The sequence below is a fragment of the Microcaecilia unicolor genome, chromosome 3 (assembly GCF_901765095.1).
Source record: "Microcaecilia unicolor chromosome 3, aMicUni1.1, whole genome shotgun sequence".
Lineage (NCBI taxonomy): Eukaryota > Metazoa > Chordata > Amphibia > Gymnophiona > Siphonopidae > Microcaecilia > Microcaecilia unicolor.
This window is the reverse complement of record NC_044033.1, coordinates 188241704-188259371: the sequence shown is the minus strand read 5'-3', so window position 1 is coordinate 188259371 and position 17668 is coordinate 188241704. Positions and strand designations below refer to the sequence as shown.

At 44.1% G+C, this 17668-nt stretch overlaps 1 protein-coding gene across 2 annotated transcripts in view; it reads right to left on the bottom strand.

Moving 5' to 3' along the window:
• Nucleotides 1-16127, bottom strand: part of LMBR1L (limb development membrane protein 1 like) — a 64974-nt gene extending 48847 nt beyond the window's left edge. For both annotated transcript variants that reach the window (XR_003941480.1, XM_030196817.1), the window contains exon 1: nucleotides 15879-16127. Coding sequence is in view for 1 of the 2 variants with exons in the window: in XM_030196817.1 (XP_030052677.1) it covers nucleotides 15879-15944 (66 nt within the window). In the remaining variant the exon portion in view is untranslated. The remainder of the gene's footprint in view (nucleotides 1-15878) is intronic.
• Nucleotides 16128-17668: the final 1541 nt, after the last annotated feature.

Sequence of the window (17668 nt, the reverse complement as noted above, 5' to 3'; positions counted from 1 at the left end):
TAACAACAGTCCATGTAGAAGCCTGCCCTTGCAGATCAGTAATTCAGCCGCGCAGGCTTCTGTTTCTGTGAGTCTGACATCCTGCACATACGTGGACGTTGTCAGACTCACAGAAATAGAAGCCTGCGCGGCCGCGTTGCTGATCTGCAAGGGCAGGCTTCTACATGGAATGTTGCTAGTGGAATAGCAACATTCCATGTAGAATCTCCAATAGAGAAAGAGAAATGGGATTTCATATACCGCCTTTCTGAGGTTTTTTCAACTACATTCAAAGCGGTTTACATATATTCAGGTACTTATTTTGTACCAGGGGCAATGGAGGATTAAGTGACTTGCCCAGAGTCACAGGGAGCTGCAGTGGGAATCGAACTCAGTTCCCCAGGATCAAAGTCCACTGCACTAACCACTAGGTTACTCCTCAAGGAACATAAACCTTTAGTCTAATGCAAAAAATCTAAAGCAGTGGTTCTCAAACCTGTACTAGGGGGGCCACTAGCAAGTTGGGTTTCAGATTTGCATATGATAGACGGAGGAGACATGCAAATCTCATGCATATTGATTGTGGATATCCTGAAAACTCAACTGGCTGGTGCCCCTCAGGATACATTTGAGAGACATTGCACTGTGCAGCCATGAGCCGTCCATCAGCGGCGTACCAAGGGCGGGATGGTGGGGGGCAGTCCGCCCTGGATGCACGCCGCTGGAGGGGTGCAGAGAGCAGCCGCGCGCCTGTTGGCTCTGCTGGTTCCCTGCTCCCTCTGCCCCGGAACAGGTTACTTCCGGGGCAGAGGGAGCAGGGAGCCGCACGGCTGCTCCCAGCAGCCAAGAGTGCACCGGGGTGGGGGTGGGGTTAATGCGCTGGGGGTGTGTGCGCATAGGCAATCCGCCCTGGGTGGCAGCCGACCTAGGATCGTCACTGCGTCCCATACATAGAGCCCTGAATCTGATCCAGATCCCTATCCTCACCCCAAACAGGCCAGCAACATTTCTACATGAAACTAACTTTCAGGACAAGAAGAGATGTTCTTCTAGGAGACATCTGAGCTGGGGGACACTGAGAAGGGAATTTCACTGCTACAGTACATAGTCAGCCACACAACCATCCTGACCAGCAGAGGAGTAGCCTGGTTACAGCAGTGGGGCCGAGAATCAAGGAAGCCAGGGTTCAAATCCCACTGATGCACCTTGTGACCTTGAGGAGGTCACTTCACCCTCTGTTACCCAGGTACAATTAAGATTGTAAGCCTACTTGTGCAGGGAAATAACATGTGTTCCCAATTGTAACTCACTGACTTCACAATTGCAAAAAGGGTGCAAAATTAAAAATTTTAAGTTCCAACCCAGTAGCCCAAACTAAATCGGCCATTACATCAGTTAGTGCTTCTTCTCCCACCCCTCCATGCTGCTGATCACCTCCTGGGATGTTTCTAACCAACAAAGGCACTTTTTAAATTGTTTGAGAGTAAAATCTTCTAGTATGAGAGGAATAAGTTATCAGAGCAGATAATGTCCGCCAGTCAGAATTGACAAAAAGCCACACAGTGGGTATATTGTTGTCACTTTCAGCCCCACAGTTGACATCAGTTGAGCTGAGCATGTATCCAGTATCACAGGTTGCAGCTGAGCTTGTCAGGCAAGTGGGAACACAGCGCTATCATAGCTATCATAGCCGGGCAGGCAGGAAGGGAGATAGCACAAAGCCAAGTGCTTCCGTGACTGGCAGTAACCCTGGAGCCTTCACATGGCCAAACAACCTCTGAAACACAGCAAGCTGCTAACCACATTCCAGTGCTTTGGTGTGTGGGGGGGGGAATACCTCTGCAAGGTGGGGTCTTCACTGTTTCCTATTCACCCGATAGCAGCTGCTCAGGGTCTCTGGGGAGGGGGAAGGTTCAGCCAACAGATCCTCTACAAAACCCCACCTTTGGGTACAATTCTGTGCTGCCTGCACCCTTGACTCCCCCCCCCCCCCCCAAATCAGCAGATCTGTAACACTGACAGCACAGTAAAATCAACCCAGTAGCTTCTCTGTCAAATCTTTGACCAGTTGAAAGAATCTTACAGCTAAAAGACAGGTCTCCGAAAAGCCCCCAGCCACAAGAGAATGGTTCTGTTCAGTCTGTTGTGTCCCTCACAAAATCAGATGAATTCTCCATGGGACACCCTATGAACTCACTACCCCCTCATCCCCCACCACAAAGTCAGCTGCACAGGCCAGTAGCTAATTCACCCTTAAGTTGGGGCACATAATATTTCCACAGAAAGCAAAGAATACCTTCAAAGCTGTTTATTTTTGCAAACTTGAAATCATACGAGAACAAGTTAAATTCCACCCCAGATCCTGTACTTCTGAACTCTTCTATCAGGAAAGAGCTAAGAGTTCAGAACCATTTTTAAGCAAGTCCAGGCAAAATCTTTAAATTAAACCTCAAATTAGATTTATTTGTAGCATTTGTATCCCACATTTTCCCACCAATTTGCAGGCTCAATGTGGCTTACATTTGCCGTACTGGCGATTGCCATTTCCGGTTAGCAGAGTTACAATGGTATTGCATTAAGGTGCATACATACATGGTAAAGAAGATTACATCAATTACAGAGAAATCTTTTCGACATAAGGATGAAAGTGGTATTGCATTAAGGTGCATACAAACTTGGTAAAGAAGAATACGTTATATTATTGTCTGTAGGTTCCTGAGTAATAGATTGGATTGTATCATATGTTAGGTCATCAATTATAGAGAAATCATTTTCGTCATAGGATTAGAGTGGTAGTGCTTGTTCGTTAATATCAGTGAGGTAGGTCAGTCAAGTGATAAAAGTTCGGTTTTGTCTCTTCAAAAGGCAGGTCTAACGTGACACAACCATCTCCAGTCGCGCCAAGAGAACACGTTTTAAACCAAGGCATGGCTCTGAACCCACACACCTTCCTCTCAACTCCCCCCCCCCCCCCCCAATCCATCCATCCTGTCTGCCCCACTGGGAAAAGAACAGGAGAGACCAGGAAACTCAAGAGGTGGACTGTAGCAGCAGGTTACTGTGCACACTGCTTCCGGATCATTTTGGAATTAGGTCTAATCACACACCCAATGGAAACAAAAACAGCCAGAAGAAAACGTGTGACCAGTCAGCATCAAAGCATGCTGCAGGCGGACAGCAACAGGACTAATGAATCCTACTAATCTGCTTTTGTCATGCCTGCTCTGCAGTCCAGTGAACACTCACTAATCCTGGAAGCACTGTTACCGAGAATGCTATCTTATGCTATACAGATCTTCTATTCAGCAGTTACCAAATTTCGGTTCAATGTGGATTACAATAAGAACTGGAAATAACAACCCAGGAGATTACATTCCTTCAGATTCCTGGTCCTAGATGAATATAAAAAAACCTAACAGCAACAATTCTAGATAACAAATCAGTGCATTTTGTCTAGCAAAAAAGGTGCCGGTACTCAAATGCCAGGTCACCCTTCAGGGGTGGAGTGATCCATTGAGGGACTCACCCCACAATAGCCAGGACCCCTGCAACCAGTCATAGAATCTATGACAAGGCAGAATTTGTATGTGGAACCTGAGCTCTTTCATTAAAATACAAGAACCATGGGTCAAGTTTAGCAGACAGTGGAAAAGGTGCCGGTTCTCAGTACCCCCAAGTACCCCCTCAAACAAAGCCCTGTAACAAATAATCCTAAATGTTGCCATATATACCAATGTAAACTAATTTACAGATGTTAAGTATTTAGAAAACAAACAAAAAAAGTCTTAACAGCTTTTTGGAAAACCAAATAGTTAGTATGTGGATCTCCAAAGGCAATGAATTCCATACTGAGGCAGCTGGGTAGTACAGAGGAAGAGTCAAATAATCTTTGCACTTTGACCTGATTACCGGTTTTACATGCCGAGATAATACGTAAACATTTAATGAGATCGCCCATGTATAGCGATGCTACACCATACATGATTTAAAAAAATAATAGTACACAATTTAAACCATACCCTAGAGTCAACAGAATGCCAATGCAGCAGAGTAGCTGACTCGAACCTAAAGGCTGAGTATATCAGCTGTGCTGCAGTGTCCTGAATGAGCTGCAATCCCTTAATCAGGGTCTTTGAGCAACCAATATAAATAACATTACAATAGTCTAATCTGGAGAGGATCAACACCTGGACTAAATAGTCTAAACTTAGCTGGTTCAGAGTAACTGTGTACTGTCCTCAATTTCCTCATCATGGGGAAAGACTTTCTAATTAATGATTTCACACGAACATTAAAAATTAACAAGTTAACAAGAAGACACCAGAAAGATTAGTGAACTCACTAATTACAGACCAGTGGCATCAATACCACTGCTGACCAAAACAATGGAGGGACTAGTAGCACAAAAATTAATGGAATACCTAATGGACTACTCAGTCCTTCACAGCTCTCAATCAGGCTTCAAACCATGCTATAGCACTGAAACAGTCATAACCACCCATATCACAAATTTTAGAAGAATAATAGGCCAAGGCCAGTCAACACTACTACTACTACAATTTGACATGTCAAGTGCCTTCAAACTAGTAGATCACACAATATTAATGACCCTGCTCAACAACATAGGAATAAATGGAGCAGTAGCAGCCTGGTTCAACAGTTTTCTAAGAACTAGATCCTACCTTGTCAAGATGTCCAATGAGTTTTCAGTCTCCTGGATTCCTGAATGCGGGGTCCCTCAGGGTCCCCGATATCACCAATATTATTCAATGTCCTGAAGGCTCCACTTGGAAGAAACTGGAAAACCTGTGTTTAAACCCATTCTTATATGCAGACAATGTCACCAAATACATACCTTTCAACAACAGCATCACAGAAATATTGGATAAGGCAAAAAAAAAAAAAAAGGACTCGACCTCATGGAAGAATGGGACACAACTGTCAAACTTAAAATGAACTGAGACAAAACCAAACTCATGGTTCTATCCAACCAGCACAATCCCACCACTTACCAAAACATCATAATAGATCCAGAATCTTATAGAGTCTAAACATAAATAAAAATACTAAGAATAATTCTCGATAAACATCTGACCCTTGAAGACCAAGTTGCTGCAATCATGTCAAAAAGCTGCAAAAACACTATGGAAACTGAGAAGAATCAGAGACTATTTCCTCAGTCATTCTATCTTATAATACAGATGCTGATATTGTCCCAACTAGACTACTGTAATGCAACATATGTAGGCTGCAAAGAAAGCCTACTATGATTCTTGCAGACTTTCCAAAATACAGTAGCAAGACTGATATTCAAAAAGTTGAAATATGAAATGCTGCAAAGAAAACCTACTACGATCGTTGCAGACCATCCAAAATACAGCAGCGAGACTGATATTCAAAAAGTCAAAAAAGGAACTCCACTACTCATAATGCTACACTGACTATTTTTCAAAACTAGTACAATCATCGTCAAAATACTGTTTGGCATGTCACCGGACTACATGCTAGACATGATCAAACTAATCACCAAGAAATGCAAACACAGGAACCAGAGGTTACCTACTACTTCACCTCCCAACTGCAAAAACATACTATACAAGTCCACCTACATGGCGGGATTTAGCTACCTGGTGGAACTCAATTCCCATAGTCATAAGAAGCATCACGAACTACCTCCAGTTCAGAAAAGAGGTAAAGACCTACCTCTTCAGGAAATTCTATGAGTAAAATATGCACTAATCACTCTGGAACAACAATACACAACACAACCCCCTAACTGTAACACATCTTTTCATTTAAGAAAAGAACTAAGACATACCTTTCTCAAGAAACCCAATGAGTATTCCATATGCATTAATAGTTATCTTGCCAACCACTGTAAAACACAGCATCATACAACCTTGTAAATGTAATTGAATCAATGTAATCTCTAACAACTGAAACAGAAACTAATTTTTGATAATTGTGGGATACAAGTATGAATAAATAAATCTACTACTCCCACCCCCAGAACTTTAGAATACAGCCAGTCTGATGTCTACGTACAATGCTGGCAACCCTCACATGTACAGAAAGTGCAGCTAAGGAAACTACAAGTTTCTGTACACAGAAAAGGAGAAAAACAGCTCTCATATTCCCAACACCCCTTTCATTTAGTACTGACCAGTTTTGGGGCTGGCTACTGAACTATTTATACGCCCATGCTGCTTTTGGTGAACCTCTCCTCAGCAGTAAACGGTAAGGGTCAAGGTCAAGGATCTGCTATACTGCCTTTCTGTGGGACTACCGAGCTGGTTTACATTTATTATTTTCAGGTACTTTCTCTGTCCCTAGCAGGGGAGTAGTCAGCCTAAAGCATCGCTCCCACCTCCTCCTCCCCCCCCCCCCCCCCCCCGTGTGTCAAAAGAAGCCCCACCAGCCAAACAAACACAGTGCTGCTGCTCCCCTCCTCCTCGCAGTTCCTTAAGGAAGTGGTTGGCGGCATGCCTTCAGCCCCCAATGCCGGACTTGTTGTGCATGCCATCAACTTCTGCACTATTTATTTGGCTGGCAGGCGTTCAGCATCTCCTCCAGCAAACAGGATGGGGTGCATCAGTTCAGGGCCGCTGAGATGGGGGGACAGGTGGGACAAAATTCCCAGGGCCCGGGCCTCCAAGGGGGCCCGGTGCCGCAGTCCCACCTGCCACCGGGCCCCTTCCACCCGAACCTCCGCCAGCATAAGTGCTGTCTTCTGTTCTGACTCCGGTGTGCGCGGCCCACACAGACGCACTCCTCTCAGCTGATCTTCGCTGTACTCTGCAGGGCTTCTGTGCATCTTGACGTGCAGGACGTCAGATGCACAGAAGCCCTGCAGAGTACAGCGAAGATCAGCTGAGAGGAGTGTGTCTGTGTGGGCCGCGCACGCCGGAGTCAGAAAACAGCACTTCTGCTGGCGGGGATTTGGGTGGAAGGGGCCCGGCCCGGTGGGACTGTGGCGCCGGGCCCCCCTCAGGGGGGGGGCCATGACAACCTGGGGGGGTGGTGGCAGTGGGGGCGGCCTTGGCCCAGTCTCTCGGCGGCCCTGCTGCAGTTCTGGAGGTGCTCCAGTCTCCAAGGCCCTTCCATGGCTATATCACTGGTCTCCAGTGGGATCACAATCTAAGTTTTGTACCTGAGTTAATGGAGGGTTAAGTGACTCAGACTCACCCAGAGTCACAAGAAGTTGCAGTAGGAGTTGAACCCAGTTCCCCAGGTTCTCAGTCCACTGCACTAACCATTAGGCTACACCTCCACATAAAAACATTTGAATCACTTGGCTGCCATCAAGGACCCCCTGGGCAGATGAGTGGAGATCTCTCCACAGTTAAGGCTGCAGAGGATCATCTCAGCAGTATCAGAACCCAGGTCCTGCAATTCATATAGCAGGTCAGGCACGTCAAAATCTACAAAAGGGAAGGGCAAAGGGTTTGGGGACATTCTGAAATTCAACTTTAATTCAAATGCCTCATTTTAAACTAGGTCCAGAAGGCACCCAAATATAAGAGTTGCCCAAGGTCACATGGCATTTGTCAAATGAGACTTCGGTACTAGTGTCCCCTTTATGGTGGGGTGTCTTGTAGTCCAGTGCTCCAACCATACCACCATGAGCGAGCTCTGTGCCAGGAACGCTCTGCAAGTGGAACAGGTTAATCAAATGACTAGTGCCAACGGTGCAAAGCTTTCTGTCGCTTGGGAGCATTGGTGCCTCCATTCAGGGCTGCCGATGCCACACACTGAGTGTCAGTTCTATTACAGCATCCATGCGCCAAGACACTGTTATGGAATACTAGCAGAAACTTAAAAACTGGCGCACCAAAATTTAGGCAGTTTGATAGCAGGCGTAAATTATAATAGTCTATAAGTTACGTGTGTATGTTGGAGACACACCTATAGCTCACCCATGCTCCGCCCACAGTTGCAAACTATAGAACTCAGGCATGACTCTATTTAACAATGCCTGGTGCTCTTAAGCCCCTAACTGCAAATTTTGGTGCCTATGACATAGGTTAAGTGTAGAGGGTACTTGCCAAGTTAAAGAATTACCCTTATTACAGCTGATATTCAGCCAGCAACGGTCAGCATTTTTTTAAACGCAGATTCTGGCCGGCTATATTAGCTCCCAGTATTCAGAGCCAGGTCATGTCCTGGCACTGGAAATGAATAACTGGAACTAACAGAAAGGGCCCTGGTTGCCAGAGCTTATGCAGGTCCCGACTTAATATTGGTTGGGACTCGCATAACTTTTTTTTTTCTTTCAGTGCCACAAGCCCCCTCCTGTCTCCCTAGAAAACCCCCTCCTTCCCTACCACCTTCTCCCCACCCATGCCATGTATAAGCCACACCCTCAGCAGTCTAGGTAGTACCCCGCAAGGCTGCCACGAGAGGTCACATCAGCCATTTCTTCAGGCCAACCGCAAGGGGCGAGGGGGCTGTGCTTCTGCCCCCAACGCCCCCCCTGGAACACCAGAGAGTAGAGATATGCCCAAGGGGGCCTACCTAGACCACCGGAGTGAGGGATGAGGGATTTATGCATAGCGCAGGCAGAGGGAGGGAGCTGGAGGAAGATCACAGCACTAAACTAAACAAAAGAGACCCCCCCCCCCAAAAAAAAAAATAAAATAAAATTAATTAAAAAAATGTTATGCAGTTGCTGGTCAATATTCAGTGCCAGCACCCGCATAGCAAAGCAGGTCGAATTAGGAATGCTTTTGAGCTGTCCTAATTCACCCGGCCAGCTATGCAGGTGCCAGCACTGAATACTGTCATCACGCACATAACCCTGGGATCCTCCCTAACGCCACCACCTGTACTACCCCTGACCTGTCCACTTTTTCTGGGGCTGATCAGAGGTGATATTCAGCAGCAATGCCTGCTTTACTGCCGCTGAATGTCGTGGGGAGAAGCAGGTGCTTAAAGCACTTTGAATAGCAGCCAGATTGTGTTTTACAACATTTGGCCTTTGCTGAAAGGCCCCAAAAGCTGGCCATAGTAAGAAAACACGTACCTCAAAAAAAGATACATGAGCTTGCTTGTTTGTATTTAGCACAAGGGAGTAGTAGCTGAAGGTGAGTTGCATTCAGGTACACTGGATACATAAGAACTGGGTCAGACCAATGGTCCATCTAGTTTTCCAAACAGTGGCCAAGACAGATCACAAGTACCTGGCAGAAACCCAAATCGTGGCAACACTCCATACTACAAATCCCAGGGCAAGCAGTTCCTTCCCATGTCTGTCTCAAAAGCAGACTATGGACTTTTCCTCCAGGAATTTGTCCAAAACTTTTTTAAACCCAGATACACTAACCACTGTTTTCACATCCTCCAGCAAAGAGTTCCAGAGCTTAACTAGTCGTTGAGTGAAAAAATATTTCATCCTATTTGTTTTAAAAGTATTTCCAGGTAACTTCCTCGTGTCCTCTAGTCTTTGTACTTTTGGAATGAGTAAAATATTGATTTACTTCTACTCCACTCAGGATTTTGTAGACCTCAATCATATCCCCCCCACCTCATCCATCTGTTTTCCAAGCTGAAGAGCCCTAACTTCTTTAGCCTTTCCTCATACAAGAGGAGTTCCATCCCCTTTATCATTTTAGTTGCTTTTCTTTGAACCTTGTCCAACAGGTATTTCCCTGTCTCCAGAGAGCTCACAACCTTGAGCTTGTACCTGAGGCAACGGAGTGTTAAGTGACTTGCTCAAGGTCACAAGGAGCCACAGTGGGATTTGAACTGGGTTTCCCTGGCTCTCAGCCCCCTGTTCTGCCATTAGGCTACAGCTTAGAGGCTTAATCATGGGGGTGCTGCATGATGGCTCCGGTAACCTTTCATTCTGGTCAAAACCACCATCAAAGTTGGAAATACGAGTTCTCCAAGTGCTCACTTTTACATCCTTATTTGTAAACCAGTTCCTTTTCCCCCTCACAAAGCACTTAGATTAGTTTTGGCTGATGTGAATTGTAATAAGGGTAGAATAATTTACTGCACGAGGCAGTCTTGTGTAATAGAAACAAAGTGCAAAGGGTGACAGAGGAGTTCCACGCTGTCTCTGCTGAGGCAGCCACCACTGAGTAAAGCATGTACACTGGGGTCAGGGTATAAGGCTCAACATGTACACACCTCATAGACCATTCAAGTTAGAATGGAATGGACTCCAGACAGGGGGAGAAGTGTGAAAAAGCGATCAGACGGCTGATAAACAGTACAAGTTAATGTGATAAAAAATGTATTACTTATGTAAGCCACAGAGAGCTGCATAATTGTATTTGGATAATGTGGGATACAAGTATGCATGTATTGAAGGAAGGAAGGAAGGAAGGAAAGCCAGAGGAATTCACACATTTTCAGCGAGAGCCTTAGGACTGTGCAACTCCACACAAGGTGCTACTGTTTTACAAGGCTCTAAATACGGTATCACCGTCCGGCTTAAATGCCGAGTTAGAATGGATGTCACTAATTGGTTAGATTAGTGAGATTCAGTTTTACAGGTCCAATAGAGTCCAGGGGAGGATCCATGATGTCAGAGATAATTAAAATATTTAAGTAAGAGAAGAGAATGCCGGCGCCATCTTGAGAAGGGGTAAACCCGCTATAATAAAGTAGAGCTGATGCTGGAAGAGACTGTAGGTAAGAGTTTTTGACATGTAGAATTTTAAAACTGCCTAGATTTAGAAAATTTATGAAGGAAGGTTTTCCAATTGCTAGGAAAATGTATTAATACATTGGGTTTTCTATTATAGGGGACAGCCCTTGACACAGCTCGGTGCAGAGCGAAACATGAATGTCGGGCAGTTGAACCCTTTGGTCTGACTACAAAAGATAAGAAGTAATTAAATTGATAAAAGTAAAAGAGTTTGAGATTTAAAAATAAGAAAATCGGCTGAACCGATGAAGAAGTGGGCGCTAGTTACATTCCGAAGTACTCGAGAATATGTAGTAGTCTTCCATGATCGACCATGTCGAAGGCGCTAGACATATCAAATTGTAGAAGTAGTATGTTCTTGCCCGTTGCGATTGTTTGTTTAAATTTGTTCATGAGAGTAACTAGTACTGTTTCCGTGCTGTGATTAGATTGGAATCCTGACTGGGAGTCATGCAATATTGAGAATTTGTTTAAATAGTTTGTGAATTGTTTGGTTACCATCCCTTCCGTTAGTTTGGTTGTTAAGGGAATGGATGCTACTGGTCTGTAATTGGTTATTTCACTAGCACTCTTCTTTGCACCTTTGGGTATGGGGGTGAGTAGAATGTTTCCTTTCTCCTTCGGGAATAGTCCATTTTTTAACATATAGTTCACGTGATTTGTGAGGTCTGTTATGAATTGTAGAGGGGCAGATGTCATAAGGTTGTTTGAGCATATGTCTAATTTGCAATGAGATTTGGCGAATTTTTTGAGCGTTTGGGAGATGAGATCCTCCGATGTCTCGAAGTTGGTCCAGGTACTGTCTGCTGGGTATACACCAGGTTCAGGATCTAGACAGTCAAGGAGTGTGGCGTAATCGATGGTACTGATAGGTATTTTAAGTCGCAATTGTACGATTTTCTCATTGAAGTATCTCGCGAGATTGTCTGCTCCTGGTGTATCCTTGTTATTGGTTGTGATTGGTGTGATATCTAGTAGTTTATTTACGAGTTGGAAGAGTTTGTGTGTATCCTTGTAGTTTGGTAGTATAATCTTTTGGTTTGTCTTATGGTATATTTATATTTTCTTTGAAGTTGTTTCTAGGCGTTGTGTAGGGTCGTATTTTTATTCCATGCTCGTTCTAACTTTCTGACTTGTGTTTTAAGTTTTTTCAGTTCTTCATTGAACCATGGTATTGAGTTCTTTCTGTGTGAGGTTCTGGTTTGAGTTGGGGCAATTTTGTCTAATATTGATCTGCATCTATCGTCCCATTACCAAGATCATAACATAGTAGAAGCCAGTTAGCAATTGACTTCCCATCAGCAGGAAAATAAAGTATAAATAATTTTTCATTATGATGATCTTATATTCAGTTACAAAAATCTGGTCCATTCTTTCTAATGACATCAGACTGGAGTTTCACTATCGGACTTTTCACAATATGTTAAATTCTTAAATCTATTTTGACTACTGTAACTTTCCCAGCGACTGGTTTCTTACACTGTTACACACAATGAGCCAGTAATTTCATAAGTGTATTGCATTCCACCTGCTAGCAGGACATTTTCTCCCCAGTGATTATGAGCTTTTCCCCCTCTTTCTCCCATGGTTCAAAGTTTGAAGGATACTGGCCCCTCCAAAGGCAACCAATGCAACTAATGGAGAAGAGGAGTAAGTTCAAACCTCCATGCACAACTACTTAGTCGTGGGAAGTTGGATTTTTGTATTAGTTTTGGGAAATGTGCATCCCAGATCGTGATGTATGGCCACATCTTCTTGTTTCTCTGGTGTTGCAAAGCACAGAGCCAGGCATCATGGGTGGAGGGTGGCGGGGAGTCACCTCATTTTTGGGTAGCAAAGTAAAAATTTGTGCATTACTGTAATCTGGTTTCTTTTCTTTTTCTCAATGTTGTGCTCCCGTTAAAGTGCTTAACAAACAGGCAAACAGTAGGGATTGACCACATTTTCCAACAGAGAAGAGGCACCAGAGGTATAGTGTCACTTAAAATGTAGTTTAATCCTCAAGTGCAGTAATCAAAATGATATTTCTCTCATTGCTGTACAAAGTCTATCAGAGAGGGATTCAACAAAACTCTAGGACCTGACATGGATCCGTGTTTCGGCATCAAACGCCTGCCTCAGGGGTCAAACTATCGCCAGTTATTATGTGTAACTCTAACAACCAAATCTCATGTGCAACAAACAACTTTGATTTAGAAAACAAAAAACAAAACAAACTATGGCAAACAAAGAAACCACAAATGAGCAGCGGTCCATCCCTACTCTGTTTGGTGTGGCAACAGACGCCATGTGTGCACACTCAATAATGGAAGCCGTTGTCCATCCCTACTCTGTTTGGTGTGGCAAGACGCCATGCGTGCACAATCAGCAAAGGAAGCCGTTGTCCATCCCTACTCCGTTTGGTGTGGCAACAGACACCATTGAGTATGCACTCAACAATGGAGGCCGTGGTCCAGCCGTATTCTGTTTGGCTGTTTTGACAGTCTTCGCGTATGGTGGCTTGTCTCCTTTTGTTTCCGTTTCCTTAAAGCGCCTAACAGAGGAGGACATTTGTGTTGCTGTTGAGATGACACCAAACTATGAAATGTTCTTCTGTATATTGTGTGTCTGTGGATGCAGGGTGCTTTGCAGAACTGAACTGGAAGTGCTGAGCTTCTTATGGGGCTCTGTCCCACTGGGTATAATTTTTTTGAGCTTGGGTTTTGGTATGGACGGATATTATTGAAGTTTCTTAGTAGTTTTACAGGAAGCTGAAACTGGCCACAGGTCAGGTGTCTTGTATGGAATATGCATAGGATCTATTAATCATGAATAGACAGATGCACTTAAGGGCCTAGATACTTAAAGGTTTCTTTCCATTTTGTGGTCAAGGGAAGATGTTTAATATCAGGCAAATGCATGCACAGTCCAGGATGTGTATCTCTTCAGCACAAATTTACATTTTCCTATACAAGCAGAGTATTTCTCTTTTCCAGGTTTACTGATAGGATCCACGATTTGTAGTAGGTCTCTGGCAGCTTTTAAGCTCTCTCACAGGGGATGAGCTGCTCAGATCTCAATAGAGGAGGGATCTAATCTCAGATTCACTTCTGGTTTCTACATGAGTGTCAGTGTGGGGTGGGAAATCACTTAGAAAAGGGTTGAAGTTACATTTCAGTGTTACTTCTTGCTGCTGCCAGAAGATGCCTGGATTATCTATATTTAAGAGTGGAGGAGTAGCCTAGTGGTTAGTGCAGAGGACTTTGACCCTGAGGAACTCGGTTCAGTTCCCACTGCAGCTCCTTGTGGCTCTGGGCAAGTCACTTAACCCTTCATTGCCCCAGGTACAAATAAGTACCTCTATATACTATATAAACCGCTTTGAATACAGTTGCAAAAACCACAGAAAGGTGGTATATCGTCCCATTCCCTTACCTTAAATCTAGATATGTATACTATACATCTTATTTTCCCTCCCCCCTCAAATCCAGTGTGCAGCAGTCTGAGGTTGAAGCCAGGGTAGAAATCCAATAAAACAAATCATATTTACAGGCTTGTGGTCCTGTGCTTTGGAAGGAACCCCTCTACGTCGTGTACAGGCTTCTGCTGTTTGACAGAAATACTGATGCTTGTTTGAGCAATGATCAAGCTGCAGAACAGTTTGATAATACTGCTATTGACAGAGATCCTGCTGTAACTTTTAATGTTAATGATATCCCTGAGTTTATAGGCTGGTATACTTAGCACTTCTTATCATGTCCCAGAGAAATGGCAAGACTATAAAAATCAGAGTAACTAGATTAATTTCCCAGAATCATCTTACATTCTCTTAAAACAGGAGAATAAGGAGACAAGAGTGTCACAATGCAGTTCTAGTGCAGTTAATACAGGGGTGGGCAATATTTACACACAGTGGGCCACTTGAATGTCAGTACTCTCCTTAGCAGGCCAAAATATTACATAATGTCAGAAAAAGAAATGCAAAGAGCTTCATAGACTACCTGTTATAAATACGTAAACATTTAATTTAAAACAATAGCAGGTAATCAATAGAAATAAAACAAAACATGGAAAAGAAAATAAGATGATACCTTTTTATTGGACATAACTTTACATTTTTTGATTAGCTTTCGAAGGTAGCCCTTCTTGGTCAGATTGGAAATAAGCAAATGTTGGTAGATGACAGTATATATAAGTGAAACATCAAAGCAGGTAGAAGACAGAGGAAAGATGTTGGCACACAGGCTCAGGACCTGCACATGTTTTAGTCCAGAAATAAAGGTTAACAAATATATAAAAAGTATTACTTTAGGCCAATTAAAAAAAGTGTGTGTGTGTGTGTTGGGGGGGGGGGGGGGGTCTCACAGAAGGCAATAAACAAAACATACCATTGTCACAAAAAATTATTAGGGAGCAGAGGAGCCCAAGAAATCCATTGGTGAACCTTTTAGATTTGACATCACGCTAGTATTTTTGCAATAACCACATATCCTTACAATTAAGTAACTCTACCAGTTCTTTGCATAAGACAAAATGTTGCTGTCTGCAATTTTTAAGTTTCATAAAAGGTTCCTAAGTCAATCACCTTTCACAAAATAATATATCTATCAGTTTGCAAGGTAGCCCCGTTTCCATCTCTTCCTGCCAAATTTGTATGAGGTCCTTAGGTTCTACTCTTGTATTAAAGGTAGCACATCTCCCAGAACCACATATATTTCATACATATTATGACTAGAAGCACTTCACAAAAGCCAAAATAACGAAAAATAATGTTTCTTAGGATTGCTGCGAGGTGTGTAGTGTAGGCATCATAGTCAGATACTGGCCCAGAGGGTTCTTTTGACAACTAAGGCAAATCTGGGGCCTGCAGCATATCAGTTAGGGAGAATGAAAATGTCCATTAAGGCCACTCAGTCTGACAAATGTCATTCCTGGAGTCCAAACCTGGCGCTGATAGTGGATCTCCCGTTTTACTCTTTGCCTCTGCTTGGGGTTGAAGTCACACAGCCGGAGCGCCGCATTGCGGGCACCAGTTCACCTTAGTGTAACAGGACAGCAGGGAGCTAGGAACCAGCCGTTAACAGAGCTTGCCACCCCTCATGGGACCAGTACTGGATTACCGCCGAATGCAGCAGCACAGAAACCCCTTTCCCTTAACAGCTCATGGTACGAAACAAGCATCCAGCACCATTTGATACACGTCTCCTCTCACTACACCCGACCCCCGACCCTTATCTCTTTGGCACGGGCCGATCCCGGTACTCACGATGCACTCCCGGACTCGCTCATGGAAGAGCTGCTCTCTGACTGACACGTCCTCGTTCCCTTCCATCCTCCGGCAGCATAGCGCCGTCACTCACGGTGACCCTGGACCGCTGCTCCTTCCATCTCGAAGCCTGGCTCAGTCCCTTTCTCCGGTGCTGTTTGCGGAGGAGGATGTTCGGTGCCCGCACCGCTCCTTTCCACGTTACACGCACACCACCTTCATACTCCCTTCTCGACTACCCGCTGCAGTGAGCAACTTCACCTCAGGTTCACTCGGCAGCACTCTATTATTAAAGGGCCTCGGGAACCCCGCCCCTTCACCACTGCCAGCCAATAGGGAATGAGAGGGAGGCAGGGCGAGACGGCAGGAAGAATCCCTCCAGCGGATGCTTCATTGGCCTGCTGCTTCCGAATGCGTCCAGGGTGATTGGTGGAGGGAGGACACAACTGGCTCGGGATAGGCGGAGATGTGGCCAGCGCCGCGCGGGGAGGGGATTAAAGATGATCTTTGACTGGCCTGGATCTGTTCGACTTTTGTTGATGTGGTTTGGGGCTGTTGCCATTGATATATATTTTTCAAGTAGATGTACTTTTTTTTATTTTTAACCTATCTATGGTTCTATCTGTTTCAATAGGGAATCTATTAGTTTCCCCTCACAGTTGTGCTTTGTATTATTTATTTACTATTTTAAGTGGCTTTTAGCCAGAACTCCAGTTTCGAGGGTCCTGAAGGTGGGGCGTATCCACACCTGACATTTTTTTTCGGGGGGGGGGGGGGGGGGGGGGAGGGGGCACTAGGCATATAGGTGTAAGGAGTGCTTGGTATACGCCTAAGTGATGTCTTAAAGTGCAAGTGGCCTAGTGGTTAGTGCAGTGGGCTTTGATCCTGGCACTTTGGGTTCATGGCTCATTGCAGCTCCTTGTTACCATGAGCAAGTAACTTAACCCTCTATTGTCTCAAGTACAAAAACCTAGATTATGGGATAGCACCTGCAAATGTATACACTGCTGTGTATGTCTAGTAGCAGCACTATATGATTAGTAGTACATAACAGATTTCTAAGTAAACTGTGAGGCATATTTTCAAAGCACTTAGCCTTCCAAAGTTCCATAGAAACCTATGGAACTTTGGAAGGCTAAGTGCTTTGAAAATATGCCTCTGTGTGTCCTACATAAACCTCATGCACACTTTGGAAAGACTGACATTATTTTTTAATAGTCACATTATCCCATAACTTAAACTTTGTCATTATGGTAGACTCGAGTCTGGTCAGCCTCAGTCTCAACACACATCACAGTATCCTGCAAAATAATTACTGCAGTGGCACATATCCCTCTATTTTGTTTTATAACAACTATAAAATGCCTTAGAAAATACCTTTGAAATTGTCTTCTCTCTTCCTCTGGTTCTACTGCTTACTCTCCTTTATGAGGCTGACATTCACCAGTTCAAGTCCCTGTTCTATCCCCTTCTAGACATGTTATTTTGTTTCTATCTTCATCCTTGTCATGATCTTTTAGATGTGTGTTTTTTTTTAAGTAGGTTAGCAAATAACTATTTTGCCATGATGGGGGGTAGACTAAGGAGCACCATCAGGAAATTCTTTCTTTTTGGGAACACTGTCAGGAACTTTGTCTCTAATGGAAGCTATAATCATAATGAACTTCTAAGATTTGTGATAAACACAGGAGATCCTTACCTCCTAAAAAATGGGTAGTGGAAGCATAATGACACCATGGGAAGAAGGAATTGCATGCACAAAACAGAAGTTTTGAACCTGTCAGTGTTTC